Here is a 19729-nt window from a genome sequence, read left to right as displayed (position 1 = left end):
CCACGCTATCCTTGGCTGTGATGACAGTCAAACTTCTCCAGAAACCTTGTTGATCTTTGTAACATTATGCCCAAAAAGCAGTGTCCCTCTGAGTGCAAAGGTAGCTCCAATGTCTCTTCTTTCTGGAAATCCTGGCCATTCAAAATTAAACACAAACCTGGTTTCCCCTACTTGAAACCATTTTAACTACAGTCAGGAACCTACAGTTCATTTCAAAATAGTAATTTCATTGCTAAAATCTCCTGACAACTCTCAAAGAAATGAGAATTCATCAGTTCCAAAACACAGACAAAAGGAATGAATACAGCATGTGAAGTCTCTCTCAAATGTCTTCTGATAATTATCAGGAATATTCAGCTTTTACTGTTCATTAGAAAATATATGAAATATCACATATGGCCATGAAGTACTTGTGTCTTATGCTCTAAGTAATAACTATTAACTTACTTTAACTTACTCTGCATAGGAGATCAGATAGAACAGACCCTACAATGGATACACAAAGGAACACCAAGAAAAAGCCTGACAAAGCAAACAGAAACCAAAACCACCACAGACTGGTATTTTACAAAGTGCTTTATTTCCCAGCTCTTTCTGCAATGGCTCATAAACATTATTTTTGTTTGCAAGATCAGAAAAAACATCAGTGTACCACCAAAAGTATTAGCCTGTAGTTAATCTCTGAAAGATCTTACCTTACTAATGTTAATTATGCTGGCTGACTTTATGGTACATTTTGTTAGCATCTGTCCCCAGTGAAACTTTTCCATTTTTGCAATTATTAGCTAATCTCACTAGCGATCTCACATTTTGCAAAGGAGTTCAGAAGCCTGAAATAAGAGGAATGGAGACACTTTTGTTCATAGATTAAACTAGATGAATAAAAACATTTCACTATGAAAACATCCATCTTTTTACAATTGCAACTGATGAACCCTAGGTCACAGCTCCTGAGGATGCTAAATTTGGTTCCAGTGTAGACTGCCTTTTTTTTTTAAAGATGTCAAATTCACTTTGCCTGATCCAAGGAACAAACCACAAGCTTAAGGAATACTTCAACACAAAAAAATTTTTGGTAGCTATGGAACACGGATAATCATGGACTTTTCCAGAGCAGCTGGTGGCTAAATGCGAAATGAAAGATTCTTTTCCCTTTTATAAAACTTCAAGAGAAAAGAGAATTGCCATATGTATTATTTCTATGGCCCTGACATAGCCAGAAAAGCTTACAGCAAATAAACAATAAGACAATAATCAATAGTGAGTGTTATCATTGGAAGAAAATACCTGAAGTTACAATGACCATGCAATTCTTTCTGAAGCTCATCTAATTCGTTATCCAAGAAGTCCTTTTCATCCAATTGTTCATAAACTGTTTTATGGACAACTAACAATTCATCATGTTCCCTTTAACAAAGACACTTCCCTTTATAGTGAAATGTGAAGAGAGAGGACAAAAAAAAATTAATTTAGCTAATGTTAGGAAGCTATCCATCTATTTTATATTCCAGTGCCCCCATTATAAACCAATCAGTGTGTCATGTCACCTAGTACCTTGTCTAGATACCCTTGGTGTCCACTACCAGGTATTTTCCAAAGATGGTGTAAGAACATACATATAAAGCTTACCCTCTAAAGGAAGTTCCTTTCTTATTCAGGAAAATAATCTCTGAAAAGCACAAGAATATAAATCTCATTCCCAAACTCTGCTTATTTCTTTTCCCAAAGTTAACAGCACTTTCACCAAAGATGCCACTTACCACAAACTCTGCCCCATTCTGAAGCACAGCTAGACATAACACTGGGAAGATGCCACATCCTTAATACCTGTAAGAACAGCTTTACCAAAGTAGATAAAGTAGAACTTACTGCTGCAGCATCCTCTCCTCAGAATGACTTTACCATGCTCAAACCTGTAAAAATATGGCTGAAACTCTTTTCCAGCTGAAATGTAATGAATTGGACATGTTCCTGAGTTAATTCTCCACCTGAGATCTACCCTAGTGAAGAAGTGAAAGGTGAATACACTGAACTTGAAAGACCTAACCAGAACACATTCAGAAATGCAATTCCTGATTCAGACAAGAAACACTATTAAGATTTGATTACTTAAAAAATTAAAGGCAATAGTGACTTGCAGTGATCAAACAGGAATCAGGATTTTCCACTGTGACTTGCATCCAGATGTAAATTTCAATATTTGAATCAATATGAGGAAAGCTTATTTTAATTTATTGCCAATTAAAATAGATTAAATCACTGAGAAACAAAAGCAAATTAAAACAGCACATTGCCTTCCTGTCGCCTTCTTCCCTCAGACTGAACTTCACACTTTGAACCCCCAACTTCTCTGTCTCCCCTTGTTGAAGGCAGCACAGGGCGAAGTGGAACATGGGTGTTGCAGTCAATCTGTAACAGCTTCTTTCTGTTGCTCCATCGTGGGTCTTCTCCATAGGCTGCAGTCCTTCAGCAGAAGCCTGCTCTGGCATGGCTCCTGTCCATGGACGGCAGTTCCTTCAGAAAAATCTGCACCTGCTCTAGCATGTGATCCTCTGTGGCCTACAGGGAAAACACCTGCTCCAGCACCTGAAGCAAATCCTCCCCCTCCTTCTTCTCTGACCTGGGTGCTCAGAGGACTGTTTCACCTTCTTCCTCATTCCTCTCTGCCCTTTCTCACAGACACCTCCACAGCTTCACTGATGTGCTCAGCTGTGTCCCATGGTGGGTCCATTGGAATAGAGATAGAGGAGAATTGGAATAGGATAGAGAAGTTTTTAAGTGAGAAGTTTGTTTCTCTGATGCTCTGGGTATGAGAAAAAGGCAATAGGAGAAAGGCAGAAAAGTGGAAAATGAGAACATGTTAAAACAATTTCCCCACTCCCAAAAAGCAATGAGTACAGCGGTAGGAGACAACAAAAAATACAGTCAGTGAGAGATCATTTTGTGGCTTGTATTATGCACAAAGTTAGACATGCACTAGCACCTGACATGAAAAACCTCTACACCCACCAAATTATTGTGAGGATATTGATTTTAAACTGGTAAAGCTCTCTTTCCACAGATCATCTGTTCTCAGTAGAAGTAAGGTCAAGAAGGTTCCCGCTTCCTCCATCTCCTTCCATGTACAGAACACCTCAGATGTGATAACAGCTTTGTCAACAGCCAAAAACACGGAGTTATCAGACCAGTTTGCATTCAGAAGATAACCAGTGCACTGAAGATAAAAGCAAAATAAATAATTACAATTACAGTTTTTATCAGATGTGAGCTCAGAGCATAAATAGTAACAAAATCAACAATTAAAAAGTAGTATAGTAAAAAAACATTTACCATCTGAAGTGAGCCATTTCAGCCATAAGAAATTGCAATCTTCAGCTGTAACTTTGAGAGCTTTCTATCTCCGGCAAGCAGCTTTTTGAAAACTTCCTCCTCTGTTCTCTGCTTTGGTCTCTTGACAGTTATCTGGAGTACTCTTAGAGGTAAGTGATCCTGAGAAAACAGCCAATACATAGTGAACTAAGAGATAAAAGTGGAAGACAAGGGGGAAACACCTGCACACTTCAGAGAACTGAAGTGTCCTCTGTAAGAAACAAAATTTCCAAGTCTCTCTCACATTTAATTTTAGCTTTAAAAGAAACAGCTATGAAAAAAGTTAAATTTTATAACTTAACAGTGACCTGACAAAAAACCCCTGAACTTAGATCTAGAATAGACTTTTAGTCCCAACTTATGACTAATTTGCAGAAGCACTGTTGAACTGTACAACGGCAGTGGGGAGAAATTGAGTTTTGTTTTCTTTTCACTGCTGACCAGTGTTTGTCAAGGAACATATTTAAGAAAAAAAAATGTTTAAGGGCAATGCTATGTGAAGAGCAAGAATGCCTACTTTTACCATGATATTCTTCAGTTGCTTATTCCTTCTACCTAGCTCCTATTCCTAAATGAAGTACACTTGAGGCTGACTGTTCTAGGTGCTCCCAACTCTCTGAACGTTTTCCACCAAGTTTTCATACACTGAGATTTTATCTTCCCTTAAGTGGAAAGCAGAATTCCATGAGGCATCCTTCAAGAGATTAATATGAGCAGCTTTGCATCAGGCAGAAACACAAATGCAGCTGTTCTTGGGAGCTGGAAGGGTTTTCTTCTGCTCAACAAGCACTGCAGAACACAGGGGCGTAGCCTCAAATTTGTCCCTAGCTCAGATTAAGATCAAATTCACAACAGAAGGAGACTCTCATTTCATGAGAATTGACCATTTTTGACACCACTGATTTCACTAAACCAATGCAAATTCCATGCACAAAGAAAATCCACCACATCTAGAACTGATGTGACAGATGTTAACGAACAACCTGTGGTTTGCAGATATGGTAAATGACATGATGTCAAGTGACCAGGTAGATCATGAAAATGAAAAAGTGCCCTCATGTGACAGGATAGGTCTTAACTATGGATTCTGGTGTTATATGCAAGACACTGAACATAGCACAGATGGAAGATCACCTACAGAGGAAGAAAAGTGCCAAACCTTTCAGGCTCTGAGCATGGTGGTTTTGAGCAGTAGTTTGGAATGCTTCATGTTCTGGATAAAAAGAAAAAAAATGAAAAGGCTTTGGTTATTTTAGGTTATTAAAGGGTTATAAACATGCAACATTATTAAGTTCGAGCTTACTCTGTAAAAAGTATTTATCTGAAAGGACTCTGGATAAAAGCTCTCTGCTGTTTCTTTACAAAACAAGCTTTCATTTACTTTAATAAAATGCACAGAGACAATAAAAAGATCAGGAGGTCATCACTGGCCTACAGTTTCAGTAGGACATGCAAAGATGGCAATGTATGAATGAATATTCATTAAAATTGTGGGATGCACTCATAAAAACACTGAGATCTGTCCAAACACCAGGCATCTTGTCAAGCAGACCAGAGAGAGTTAGCAATAATACTAATATTCTGAAAAGGAAGATTTACTTTTATTCTCTATTGGGAAATCCTCTTCCTCCCACCAAAGAAAGTGCATTACACAGAAGTCATGTCCTCAAACTTTAACCTCCTCTGTTTCATTCCTGCAGATCCTCTCATGACATCTTACACACCTTCATCCTCTGCATGTCCCTTGAAGGTTTGTAGAACTTCTTGAGTGGGCAAGCAGAAAGAACAGCCATGTCACCACACAAAGACAACCACTGTTTCTGAAGGGCGCTTTCAGGACTAGCACAGAGAAAGTCTTTAGATGTTAGTCTGGCACAAGGACACTGGGACTGAACTTCTCCCTCCCTCACTGATCTGCCAACACACACCTCTCTGTTTCTGGGTCTCCTACTGCCATTTGATTACCACACCTAATTATGTTTCAAAGAGTATCTACAGCCTGCTCTCCAAAGACCAGAAGTATTCCTACTATCTTTCCTGGAGCCACTGAACTGTCAACATTTGACCAAGGGAGAGAGTTGAAATTTTTACAGTACTTTAGTGGAAGTTTATGCTGTATTGACACTGTCTTGCTATTGAAAACCAAGTACATTAGACAAATGTCCAAATGGCAGATCCAATAGTATGTAAGCTTTTGCTCTCTAGTTCCTTCCTAGTGAGGACTCAGAAATTAACTCTTATGAAAGAACTATATTACAAACAGATTTTCATGATGAGCCTTATCAATCCCTATTAGAAAAAAGATCAGGAAGAGTGAGAAATTTAATTTACTTAGAACAGCATGCTCTTGTTTAAACAGGCAGAATGTCATTAACAGAAGCCAGTACATGCCAAATGACCAACTGAGCCGTGCTGCAGAGAGTGAAGGATGGTTGTAGTAAAAACATGAATTCCAATTATCCACATTAAAAGATCTGATTACATGTGCCCTAAAATATCTGCATCATTTAACCACAGATAAGTGTAATTAAAATGGCATTAAAGAACTATGTGCAAGCAACTAAAGTCATGTCTCCATTTTATATTGAGGTACATACATCTAAATATGTGTGCCTATGTATTTTAAAACTATTACGTATCCAAAGGTAAATTGCATAAGGGCCTATCATATACATGCTTTTTGCAAGGTTCCTTCTATTTATCAGAGGCTAACAGGCTGCTGATGAAAATTACTCCCAGAGCTCCTATTTTCCTGTCCAGAGAAGACTCCTCAGGACACGGAAACTCAGTACTTGTTCTTGTAAAGCTTTCCAGGCTTTTAAAACCCCTTCTGTACAAGAGCAGGATGGACAAACATGTACTAGTAGTTTGTATGATACAGCAGTACTATTTATGATCAATCCTTTGAAGACACTTCAGAAAACACTTCAAATCCCTCCAGAAAGTAGACATGTCATTTATCATGTGCATCAGAAATGGAATGGGATAGTAAGATGTAAGAGCTTATATTGGGGAAAAAGCATGCACATACACTCCTGTTATTTGGTCTCCCCCCCAATCATACCTTAGCTGCTGTTGTTGGCTAGACCAGCTGGATAGCTTCTGACCTAAAAAATCAACACCACCTGTTTTACACAAGGCTTTTTTCATTCATTAATGAGGTGCATTGTTGCTGGGAGAAGATAATTGTTACTGATGGGATAGGCTCTGAAGTCTATTCCCACAAAAGCTTTGTTCAGAAAGGCAAGGCGGATCAAAGACGATTTTTTCATCGGAGACCCATAAAGAGCAGTAACTTTTCCCAGCACCACCCTCAGCTATATCACACTTTCTATTCCTAATGGAACAGATTCTTCCTACCTAAACATCTGAGGACATATCTGCCTGAACAGGCTTAAGGGAGAAAATTGCACTTTTGCCAACAGAAAGACAACTTAACAGGCAGCTACTATCCACAGCCAGAATCAGAATTCAAGTGGTATGAGAGAGGCCAGCTTAACAGCTGGCAGATAAAACATCCTTTCCTCCTTGTTTTATCAAATTTTTTCAGTTGCTATCAATTTCAATGAATGGTCTGTGAAATGGGGCTCCTTCATATTCATCCCAGTATTGATGATAAACCCCTAAGCAAGCAAGTAAAAAAACTTAATGACATTTAAAGGAACATATGTACTTATGATCGTGGGGAAGGAGGGAGAAAAACTGATGGGGCAAAGCTCACCAGTATTTACCTGTGCAGTGAACTCAGCAGCTTCTTCAACAGTCCAACAGTGAAACACTGAGAATTGGAGGGCCTGAGGGCATGAGCTATCTGTGGAAGCCTTAGTAAGTGTGAAGAAAGAGACATTTGGGCAGACACTGAGCTGCAGTCAGTGGGATGAGGAAAGCAGCAGGTGAATGCAGTCGGGAAGAAAAGGTTTGTTTTCCTCGGTAAGAGGTAAAGAAAAAGAGTCTACAGCCCTGGGCTGAAGCTCCAAGAGGAGTTTCTTCTTCATACTGGAAGGTAAAAATGGGCACCTCAGACTATGGAGAGTCATTTATCTGCCCCTGGTGCTCACCAAAACTCAAGCAGCTTTTCTGTTTTAAAGAGCAGGACAGGCTTCTCTTTACTTCCATACCTTTAAATTCCTACCATGAACTCACACTATCCACTACTGGCATAGAGAGGACTGTGGACAGACTCAGGAACTGCACTGAACCCCCCAAGCACAGCCCCCATCAGCCCTCCCAGCAGGATCCTTGCTTTTCAGCAACTTCTTCCATCTGGTCTCCTTAGAGCTGTCCTATTTGTTCTCCATCATCTCTAAAATCCACTGCCCTGAAAGAGCTCTTGCATTTCTCCCCATGAGCCCCCACAGCCACAAAATAGACCATTACTTTGAAAGAACAAGTAGTTTACATTTGAATAGGAATATTATACATTAATTACTATAGAAAAAAAAAATATATATATATTCACATACATATACAGACATTTGAGCCTCTAAATTTTGTAGAAATTGCAATAGTTTTGTACCATAAAAAGCACCCATTACCAGTAGTGGTTTCCATTCAAGAGGCCTCCAGCCTTGAAGGACAGCTATGGATGGGTACTTTTTTACACCTTCTCTACATTTTACCAAAAGGTTATTTTTGCATGCACATACAGAAGAACATCTCTTCTTGTAAAGCAACCAATCACTCTTACAGACAACCAACAACAAGGATAACTGGAGAATCAGTTGTTCATTTACAGTACTGTTGAAGGTCAGGAATTTTAGGTTTGCAAAGTAAGTGCTTGCACACAACAACCACAAGAAAACAAAGTAAACATCAGAAAAACATCTACAATTCCAACACAAAGTAATAACCAACTACTTTGCATTAAGCTACATAGATTACTCTGAAAAATCGGCCTCAAGTATTCTATTTAAACAACTTTAACCATTGAAAGTGGTAGCATTTACTTCTGATTTTTTTCAGATACATAACAGTCTTCTCCATAAAATTTAGGTGGATGTTAGTGAACAAAGGCATTAAATCAAATATAGAGACTGCAAATGGGGGATGAGTTCATGTTCCTCCTTTAGCAACATGCACAAAACAAATGTGAAACACACACTTTGAAAGATTACATTAAATTAAAAAAAAAAAACAAAAAAAACACAGTAATAAAAAGAAATATGTATTTGGAAGACAAAGAACTGAAATTCTGTGAAAATGAAGAAAACTGAAGAAAAAAGCATGAGTATTGGCTGAAGAATCATGTAAAATAAATTTTTCCATAAACAGAATTGCAAGTCTAATCCCCAGCGTTTAAAAACAACTAATCATTTATTGCTTTTTAAAATTCTTCCAACTTTTTCTTCTATTGTTTTCAGAGTACTATGCAAATCAGGATAGAATACAAAATTAATTTCAGAGCCTTCAATTCAAGATGGACTAAAGGAGTGTTTCCTCCAGCTGTGAGCACTAGGTCAAAACCAGAAACACCGTCAGAAATACTGTGCAGCACAGGATGAGACAGTAGCTCATGGTGGAAAGAACAGTGTTAAAACCAGAACTGTTATTGAGGGAACTAAGCAAGAACTGATGGAAATGTGACTTGTCTTTCCTTAAGCTTTAACTCCAACCACAAATGTATTGTCTGCTTTGAAGAGAACTAGAACTGAAATAACCTTTTGCTGATTATCTTTAGCTGTAATTTATTCTTTTGAAAAGAAGGACTCTCAACAATGAGGAAAAATTCTCAAAAAAAGAGAAATATAGGGAAAGAGGATATAGTTTGGAATGCATTAGTTTAAACTTTAAGAAAAACTGATGGTGATGGATTATTGAATACAGCAGCATGGAAGGACGTACCAATTCTGGTATGCAATTTTTGAGTGGGAAAAGAGAAGGGGACTGCTGGCTGAGTGCTCCAGAACTAAAACTGCAGCAGAGAACAACCATTTGGGAGATATTTTGACAATCAGCAAAACAACCTACCAAAAAACCAACCAACAAACAAAACAAAATAAAAAAACCCAACAAAATTAAAAAAACCCCACACGTGAGTCTTGGGGGATTTTTCCTAGCCAGGAAAGCACACCATAAAGCAAGTCAGTGTAGACATTAAATATGAGAGGTGCCGAAAAACCTGGAGATCTTTAAATGCACTTGCATGATAAAATACTGGCTCTTATTTAATAAGAGCATGATCCTGTTGGAAAATTCTAATGGGAGCTAACCCATAAACATTACCTTTAAACAAATAGTGCTTACAATGTTAGTTAACCTCAGAGAAGTTAATATATATTAAGACTAAGATGTAGCATCTAACAGATTTTGCACATAAAGGCATTTGGAACAGAAGTTCAATGTAAGGCTTTAGAAAGTTTTAGCTTTAAATACTCAAAAGAAAATGAAAAAATAATTTTAAATGGCCACTGTTTAGAAGATGTTTGTGAATGCTTGAATGTAAGGTAAAGGAACACTTTAAAAATGTTAATATTTTGGTTCATTTAATATTCCCAACACTTTCTTCTCTACATAAATGAACTAATTATTTTCCTGGGGTTCTTTGTTTGTTTTCAAGTCTGAAAAAGAGTAAAGTCTTCACACTGAATTCTTCCACGGCATGCAGGAAAAACCTTATTTTATGATCAAGCTCTCAACTACTTAGTTCCTACCTACTTAGCAGGAACTAATAACAGAAAGGCTCCTATTGCTATATACAAACTACTCTAAATGTTGCTCTAGGAATTCAACATCTGAAGCAAACAATGCAATGCTTGATATCTATGTTGGCATCAGTTTCATTTCATTTACAGCTTTAAACTGATTCCAAGCTATTTGTAGGTGTGATTTTTTTTTCTTAAGGAAATGTCTGCCACACATTACACAGCTCAGTGCTTGTCACTTACTACGGCTTTAACTCAAATATTATTAAACAGTAATTCAACATTCTATTTTCTAAATATTCCTGGTAATTCATTTAATTGCATGGACCACATAAGTCTTAGAACATGTCACTTTGAAAAAGATGAGTTTGTTTTCTGAACATTGAGGTGACAGCACACTTGTACATATTGCTTTGATTACTTCTGTTGTTTTCTTGGTCTTCTCTTTGTTAGGAAGCCCTACATCACAAACAGCAGCAGGCTAAATCACATTTGTCTGAGCTGACAGCTGTAAGTGTACAAAGCAAGAGGTAGATAAGCTGAAATGGCAGCATCAATAATTTTCCATGAGAAAGACTCCTGCATTTAGTTGTTATGACCAACTGCAAACACAACAGCACTGCAAAGGAAGGCTGCATGCAACAATGAACCCCAGTAAAAAGGCAGAACTTAAGTTCAAAGATGTCAAAGTCAAAAACATTCACCATTACAATTCACACACTTTTCTTCAGCACACAACTTTACGTTCACCTGGCAACCTCACCTTCCTCCTCTCCTTGATCTTCACACCAGGAACATTATAATCAGGTCAAAGTTGCATTTTCTTAAGCATCCAAGTCCTTTATCACTTTGAAGTTTAGCATCCTGGACCTTCCTTTTGTCACAAAACCACTGCCATACTGATCGCTTTGCTGTTGGATTCTGTGATCTTGGAGCTGACAGATTCTATGGTCTCTGTAGTGCAATAAGAGTCAAGAGTCTCAAGGGGAAAATGCAAGCCCAGCATTGTGATCCACATTCTAAAGCTAAGGAATTAAACTGTGGAAGACCTTCAGAAACAATGAACAAAATGGCCCATTTGGATAGAATCCAAATTGCTCAAAACTTGAAACAGAAGTGAGAGGTGGTATTCCACAGGGCAACTGTATGACATGGAGCTGGCAGTGAGCCACATCAGTCAAACCAAAACAGCTTTCTGTCAGAACTACTCTAAAATATGCTCAGTCTGAATGTCGTAATACAATTCAAAAAGAATGGCAGTACTTTGAGAGCACCTGCCTTTCCTTCCAAGACATTTAGAGTTCTCCAATTTGAAAAATCCTTCCAGGCTTCACAGGTGAAGGTGAAGAACTATGGTGAGGAACTGTGGCAGTCTCTGATTTTATCTGTCTCCATAGACAATGCTTTTTCTCTTGGTTCTTGTTTAAATTGGCTCACACAGGTAACAACACCCTCTGTATTTTCTTCATCTTAAAAACAAAACAAAAATCAAACATTGAAGTTCAAACTCCATTGATAATGCTTCAGCCCCAATAATTGTGCATTTCAAAGAAAAATATTTTAGGAACTCTAGCTAATAGTTAAGGCATATATGAAGGTTACTGCTTTTTAGCTTGACAGCCAATTATGTCATCTACTGTGCTCTAAAACATTTCAAGTTGATATGAACTTAACTGCAGCAAAGCTCCTCTCGAGTAACAATATTTAAACAAATTTATTAAAAAAATAAAATGTTTGAAGATATAAAATCACTTTCACATAAAATGTTTTTCCTCTTTCCCATGGAAAAATAAAAAAACTAATTAGAATTGCCTGAAAGAAGTCTGTCTTGGAGTTCTCCATTATCAACGCATTTGTCTCCTTTCTTCAAGACACACAGAATAAAATCCACTGTATTTTCTATATTACATATTACTGAGAAAACCACAACTTACTAAGTGCTGGCTGGCTGTCCACAATCCGTACTGGAATAGTCCGTACATCTCCCAAGAGAATCTGATGCACTCCTCCTTCCAGGCTTCTGGAGTCATCCACCCCTTCAGTTGGTACCAGCTGGCCCATGGCAACCAGATCTGAGCCAGGCAGAGTCCCAAAAGCAGGTGCAGCAGCACTGTCCTGTGTTAGGCCAGTACCTGCTCGTAGATTGTGCCCCTGACTCAGGGCTAGAGAATGGCTGCTTATTGCACTCCCCAGGGAATCCAGGAGACTTGCAGGGCTGGGAGGAGAATGGTTATTTACAGCTAGCAGGGCTGTTGATCCGTTTGTCGAGGTAAATGTTGACTGCAGCTGTAATCCCTGTGAAAGAGAAGGCAGAAGTACCAACATAGCAGTATTTACAGCAGGAGGAGTTTGCATTTAACAGCATGTATTGTCTAGATAGCTTCTGACTTCCTACTCATTAACTCTTCTGAACACTGAATCCCAGCAACTCTAGGCTCAAAATGTACTTGCAAACAATTAGGAAAGTGGAATCCAGCAGCATTTAGAAGACTGCTTTTGACCACAAAGCTCTAATTTTGAATTGATATTCAGTTTCAGATCAATCCCCACTATGCCCATTAGCACAAGAGGTGGGCACTACAAGCTAAGCACACTGCTTTAAATAAAACGATGTGAGGTGGAGCCAGGCTGTCCTCAGAAAGAGAGGAAACAGCAAGTAGAACAGAATCTTACTCCAGACTGTATTTCTAGAGAAAAGATCATGCATTTCATTGGGGTTCAGGAAACATGAAGGCAGATTTTCAACGTAGTTAAGGAAGAGTATAAGAGAGCCAGCTTTGAAGGGTGATGAGCTTTAGAAGAAGCTCTTTTAGCATGACATTCTTATCCCTCCCTCTTCAGCCTTTCAACTTGCAAGTTTCAGAATTCTAAGATATTTTCTTAAGAGGCTGGAGAAGATTTAAAAGGAATAAACAAGACTGTCTTATCTCCCTGCAGTTTTGCAGCATTTTCATTATGAAATGACTGGACCATGTGGAAAATGAATAGGTACTTGGTTTGAGGTAGAAATCCACTGCCGTCATCCTCTCGGTTTTGCCTTCACAAGAGACCCTAACTTCAAAGTGTCAAAAGATGGTAGTGGGATCCTCTGCACCACAGCTACATGCTAAAGGTGACGTGCAAGAACAACCACAGAGCTGACAGCTACTTCAAAGTCTGTGTTACCCAGCTACGTTTGGGATCAGCTGAGAGGGAACTTGCTGTTCTCAGCTCACCTTCAGCAGTTCCAGCACAGCGTGTTTGATGTTCTGTAAATGACTTAACTGTACCTGAAGTTGTGCAAATATCTTGGGCTGAAGTGAAGAGAGTGAAGACAACAGCTGAGCTGTTTCTGGCGTCAAGGACTCCCCACTTTGGTTGGATTCTGCTTTGGTGATGACTGACTCCACTCCTGAGCTGCCTACAGTGCCAAAGGGAGGAAGCAGACAGTTATGTCAAATCTTTCTGTTTCATAAAAGCCTCCTCTGTGAACCAAACAAACTCCCTTCAATCTCAATACAGATATAGGGAAGACATATACGTACATACATACATATATGCTGTTCTCTTTGCAGAACTTGGAGGCTAAAGAAAGAAGACTGGGTATGAAAAAAAGACAATACTGCAGGAAGTTTGTATGTATCTGTAGAGAGCAAAACCAAGAGGCACCAATTAATCTGTTCCTGACAGAAAAGTAATTGCACTCTACATTGTGCTTTGACTTTGCAGTTATAGCATAAAAGCTGAAACATTTCTAGCAAAGCAGCAAATAATTTGACAGTATCTATACCTCAGTAAGGGCTTTAAACACACAGGCATCAAAAGAAAGGGTTGTCTTTCAAAATAAAAATCTACACAGAAAATTTTCTATGTCTCACCACTCCCTTCCCATTTTTGTGAAATTAGCATAACTTCTATGCAATATCATCCAAAGTCCATTTATCTGCAGCTCTTTCAGCCTATAGATTATATCCTATCCTCAAAATTCTTATTTAATGCAAGAATGATGGACTTAATTTCCAGAAGTTTTGTGAAAACTGAGATTTGTTTATAACAATTTCTGCAAGTAAACTTCTCATGAGATCATTGCATTTCCTGTTTGAGCCACCCAGAACATTTTGGTTAAGCTCTATGCAAACACAAGCAGACATTGCTCAGCTTCTTATTTCTCAGTTTCACTGTTATAGAGGTAAAAGAAGTACTTGCTCTGTGAATGCAGATTAGTCTGGTGAATGCAAAAAAATTGAGAATGGTGAATTGTAAAACATTTTCTATCAGAAAATCACAGGAAAAGTTTCCAGCAATCTGAGTAGACGTAGATTTTTCAACATACATAATGATCTGCAGACTCTTTTAACTATCGTAACTGACCAGAAGATACATACAAATCTATAAATCTTCTTGAACACAAGTACTTCAAATGTTTAGACTCTTTTGAATAATTTACAGAGATCCCATATGCATATGTGAATATTCAGATGCAGGAAGAGACAGTAGTTCCCTCCCTGGGCTGTATTCTATGACAACACCCCTGGGAAAAAAAGGTAATAGTTCAACTCCTCCTCTACTCACTACAAAGAAAGTTGTATCACATGGAGATACAGAGTTCTGCACAAACAAGTTCTGTTGCTGCCTGATTTCTTAAATGTACAGTTGTCTCCATTTGGCACAAGTAGAAAAAAAAAAAAATGTATACAAAGAGTAGTCTGAAAAGTCAATGCTGTTTTCCCTTGCTACCACTTCACAAATATGAATGAATGCTCATTTTTAGGAAGTCAGGCTTCTTTTTTTGTAATACAACTACAAACGTGTTGAAGTGTGTACAAACACATACCCACACATATAAGGAGAGACGAGACATGCTGCAATTAGAGTTTCTCTTTATATTCACTGAGCTGGTTCACATGTGCAAAAAACTAAACAAATCCAATACTTCTGCTTCCTGTAAAATTCAGTCTGTCACTGCATGGATGTTTACACATTTGATAGGCTATTTTGTCTCAGAAAATTATCTGTGTAAAACAAAGAAAGCAAGAATTGGTCTCTTTCTGAGTGTTCTCCAGCACTCAGTTCATATAAAAGTCATCCCTGCTGAGCTCTACCACAGATGTTGAAGGCACAAATATCCTGTGTCTCCCCATAAAAACACAGTAAGGCAATATGAACACAGGCATGCAAGCTTAAGAGCAGAAAGTCTGCTCACACTGCAAATTTCTTTTTTTCCTAAAAAACAATTATCCCTAAAAAAAGAGGGACACTGTTCTAGCTGAGTCTAAAAATTAACCTCTTGTTCTCTCACAGCTGTAAACACTGGAATTCTTCCATAAAAGCATCAAGCATACATAATGCTACTCAGTTCAAATTAATCCATTGCAGCAACAGCCAAAATGAGTTTAAAAATCCCAAACAAAACAGAGCCCAACCTTTGCCCTTTTTTAACAGTAAATGCACTGGTGTACATGGAACTGCTTCACATAAATCAAGTTCACCAAGTCACTGAGGAGAACTCATGCAGTGAGCCAAATCTCTGGGGGTTTCTATTTCCTGCTACAACAAATAAGAAATTGGCCCACGTCACTCCCTGACCTAAGGGGAAAGGGACACAAACACCTCAGAACTTCTTCAGGCAAGAACCACAGGATAACTGTTGACACCAGTAAATCCTGAACATGACAACTGTGGCAGTGCCCCTTTGGCCCCTGTAGACTTTTCTATCAGCTCTCTAGAACAAAATGTACCCACCACCATGTTTCAGTTAAATGTGGAAACCAGCTGGCTCTGCTACTGAGATTAAAAACATCTGCAAAGTCTGCCACATGATCTGAACATGTGCAAACAATTAGGCTCTTCCACCTCACTTCAATCTTACCCCTGCTAAAAGCCAGGGATAGTTCTGATGAGTTTCACATCAAACTTATTAAACAGAGGATGGGGAAAGCATCTACAAACATAAGGAAAAGCTCTTTTGGTGTCACAGTAGACAAAATATTCTTGAAACAAGGGCAGAATAATCTAATTTTAAATTTATTACCAGCCACCATAATCCAACAGAACATCTTAGTCTATGTGTAATTCTAACTATGTGGGTAGCAAGTAGATCTAGTTACAAACACTTGTATTTTGTCTTAGTATGTTTTGAAGTTGAAGTAACAGTAGCAGGAACCCACTTTCAACCAAGGAAAAACAGCATAACATCTTCAAAAAAACCAGTCCTTCGACCAAGAATGCATAAAAGTAAGTTTATATAAAAATCTACCATATCTACACTCCAGTTTTGCAACAGACTGGGAAGAAGTTTAACACTTTATGACTCATCAATCACTGGGAAGAGATGATACTTGGATGCCACATTAATAAAGAAGTCACATCACAAAGAACTGAAGAAACATATCTCTCAGCCCTGCTGGCACTTCAAACCCATATTTTTATTTCTGTTCTAAGTATCAAGAAAAAATGGAAAAGATTGTTCTCCATTTCAACAACAGAAATACAATGCTTGCTCTTCAGTGCCTGAGCCTAGCAATGGAACTCGTCAGGCCAATGACTTCTGAGAAGCAGGAGTCTCAGTGTGCATTGAAGTGCCTTTCAGCAAGACATTTAAACATATGTGAAGCACAAACCACCTGGAAACTCAAGTACCCTGCTGGATCATGAGTATTGTGTCCCCTGACAGATGTATCTGTCCAGTAGTAACTTAATACTCTCTAAACAGGTATTATTAGCACCTTCATCCAAGGTAAAATGTTCTTTCCAGGACACCATCCCATTAAAATTTCTGTTTGCTTGAAGATGCTAAATAGCAGCCAAATTATAATTTTAATACTTCTGTCAACAACATCGTGACTATGCATATTTTTTCCATACATGCAGTCAAATAGAAAAAAAAAAGTAAACCAAAATAGTTATAGCAAAATAATCCTTCTTAAATTCACCTGAGTGACAGGACATGACAGCAACCTCCCTGGAAAGAAACTGAACTTCTGTGACATAGCTAATAAAACACATTTGGAGACAGACAGGCTATACATGCAGTCCTACCATCTGAAGGTGGTGAGGCGAATGCAACAGTCACTGTTTCTGTGAGGACATTCCCACTGTCTGTGGTCCACTGCAGCTGAAAGGAAAAAGAACTCAGTTCTCAGAAACGGTGCAGGCTTGTCTACAGGAACACAGACTCAATACAGGACTGATAAGAAACCAGTGTCTAAAACTACATTTTCTCACGTTTTTATAATTATGTATTTTAGGACCCCCTGATTCACAAAAAAAAGTACTGTAAAAGACTTTTAAACATGCACTGTGTATCAGGAAGGTTATCTGCTTTATGTGCTCATGAAAGTTTAATGACTTTAAAATAGAAAATAGTCAAATCATTTGGCTAACTAACAAGCATACTCAACTCACCTGGGCTACACCAGTGTAGGGAGAGGGAAAAGACTGATGACACAGCATGATTTAACAGTACTGTTTGTCAAAGCTGATTTTAATTCAGCCATTTCTTAGCAGTTAGTCCCATAACTGGGAAAACCAGGATCACGCTGTACCCATTATTACTCTATACATGGAAGAAAATTAAGGAACAAGATTTAAGAGTTACTGAGCATTTGGAAGATTCAACTCCAAGCTCACTGCACTTACAATAAAGTGCATTCATTACTATTTACACATTCAAAATGTTTAATAAGTCTGAGTTTAGACTGCACCTGACATACACTTCATCCCCATTTTTTCAGCTACTGAAAAGTAATAGTAACTTCTTCAAAACACAGACAGTAACAAAGTCATGAATAAAATTTTAGGCCACATGTCAATTTTTCTACATCAATGGCTTCCAGTTCATGCAGTCATCAAGAAGTGCTAATACTGTGTAATTTGTCAACCAACTAACAGCAATCTAATGCTGACAAGGTAAATACCAAATAAGGTCAGAAGGTTTTATTCACATTTAATCCAATCTTGCTCAGCCAAAGGTTCCACTGAAAATATTGCTGCTGGAAATATAAAGTCACAGAGAATTTTGGAAGAAATACAACTAAGTGGTAAAAATTAGGATTTCCAGTATTGAACTCCAAAATCAAAAAGATACACAAAGGCCAACATACCGTTGCTGGGATACTTTCTGAATTATACACCATCTCTCCATTCCTTAGGGACTTCTGCACTTCATGAATGTGGTTCTTGATGTCATTCACAGTGGGGAAGAAGGACAGGTTATGTCTTTCTGGCACTTCATCAGGCGTGAACAATTCCCTTTCCACATACTTTCTGTCATATGTTAAAGGATATTTATTACCATACTTAAATATATTCCACTATTTCCCACTGTTAAGAGACACTGCTACCTTCTCCCTCCCCTTGTTGCAATGACAAGACAAAAGCAAGCTAGCTGATCTTCTGAGACAGTTCTTTGTGCATCTGCTACAGAGTTTGGAATTTAAAACCTCCATTTATTCAAGTAACTTTAAAGAGTACAGCAGCTCTTAGTAGCTACCTACAATGATATGAAAAGGTATCAAAAGCTGAGAAAAACAGACTCATGACATCTGGGAATTAGATTCAGTAATGCACCAGTACTGCCCTTTGGCTGCAAACCAAATTAATCAAATACAAAAGTAGATATAGCACTGTAGACTGAGACACAGCAGACAGTTCTGTACCTTAGCTGCTTCCTCACTGCATAGACCTGCTCTATTCCCTGAGACACCAGCTCTCGGATCTTGTCTGCCACTTGAGGATGAAGTCGAGAAGGCAGAGTATTGTTCTCATCTCTGATGACTTCCTCCTCCTCCTCAGGAGCAGACATGGAAAGATGGGATGGTGAAGGAGGGAGGCAGGAAGTTTCCATTTCATGATACTGGTGGGCTTGCTGAGTAGGTAACTGTACATACCACCTAGCAAGAAGGAGAGAGTTTATATACACAATTCTCAAACAAAGGCAAAAAATTAGTGTCTTGGGGGAACAGTCTGAGAACTACCAAGAACCTAGTCAGTGTGACAAGGTTTTACAGCCCCTGAGCAAGATGTCTTTCAGAACTCAGGGCCCTCTCACACCTTTCAATGCAAGACAAACTAGATCAAACCCAGAACAAGAGACTGTTTCTACTGATACCTGGCATGGAAACACCTGCTGAAGTTCCATAGCTTAGTGCTTAACATGTTTACCAAATTAATACTTCAGTGCCACAGAAGTCTTACTGACATTGTGGATTTTTTTACTATTAATAAGTGACTAAGATTAAAAAAAAAAAAAAAAAAAAAGTAAAATACTGCTCTTTTCCGCTTCATTTGTGAAAATAAAGAAAAAAGTGGAAGTTTCACCTGAGGACACCACCAGCATCTATCAAGTTCTTCTTCAGCATGTTGAATGCTTTCTCCTGCTCCATTCTTATGATTTTCTTGTCAATTTTAGGGTCAGTAGGAACCCTGTATTCTGGAAACTTTTGAACCTTTTTAATATAGATCCTTCCAAGGAGGAATAAAAAAAATTCTCCATCAGTATACTTCGTCCTTGGGAAGGGAAAGGCAAAAATCCCACTTATTTCATATCAGGCAATATAGAAAAAGCTCAAGCAGAGTGATGTAGAGTGTGAGGAGTCTCTAAAAGAACTGTAAAATTCTTAAGGATACATTAATAGATTTGGATGCACACTTCTGTTCTGAGCTGGAAGCCGCTCAGCCAGAGTGATTTTAGTCCTTTGCAAAAGCCCTTGTCCCTCAGTATAGTAAAAGCACAACACCAA

The 19729-nt window shown here is 38.3% G+C and overlaps 1 protein-coding gene and 1 long non-coding RNA gene across 5 annotated transcripts in view; both read right to left on the bottom strand.

Moving 5' to 3' along the window:
- Window positions 1–558: 558 nt before the first annotated feature.
- Window positions 559–3209, bottom strand: LOC136293224 (uncharacterized). The gene is made up of 2 exons (XR_010722109.1): window positions 1288–3209; window positions 559–830 (listed from the first exon to the last, which is right to left on the bottom strand). It is a non-coding gene; the product is annotated as an uncharacterized lncRNA (long non-coding RNA).
- A 134-nt stretch (window positions 3210–3343) lies between these two features.
- The window catches only part of CARF (calcium responsive transcription factor), a 28763-nt gene continuing 12377 nt past the window's right edge, over window positions 3344–19729 (bottom strand). For 3 of the 4 annotated variants that reach the window (XM_066189706.1, XM_066189707.1, XM_066189709.1), the window contains 9 exons: window positions 19308–19451; window positions 18647–18880; window positions 18092–18254; window positions 17028–17103; window positions 13280–13410; window positions 11945–12305; window positions 10774–11479; window positions 4529–4582; window positions 3344–3489 (listed from right to left, as the gene is read on the bottom strand). In XM_066189706.1, coding sequence (XP_066045803.1) covers window positions 11361–11479; window positions 11945–12305; window positions 13280–13410; window positions 17028–17103; window positions 18092–18254; window positions 18647–18880; window positions 19308–19451 — 1228 coding nt within the window. In that variant the 3' untranslated portion in view covers window positions 3344–3489; window positions 4529–4582; window positions 10774–11360. The remainder of the gene's footprint in view (window positions 3490–4528; window positions 4583–10773; window positions 11480–11944; window positions 12306–13279; window positions 13411–17027; window positions 17104–18091; window positions 18255–18646; window positions 18881–19307; window positions 19452–19729) is intronic. The other variant, XM_066189708.1, reaches the window with a different exon arrangement.

This window comes from Chamaea fasciata, unplaced genomic scaffold (genome assembly GCF_029207755.1).
Source record: "Chamaea fasciata isolate MVZ Bird 193981 ecotype frontalis unplaced genomic scaffold, bChaFas1.0.hap1 SCAF_8, whole genome shotgun sequence".
Taxonomy (NCBI): Eukaryota; Metazoa; Chordata; class Aves; order Passeriformes; family Sylviidae; genus Chamaea; species Chamaea fasciata.
This window is presented reverse-complemented; position numbering and strand designations above follow the sequence as displayed.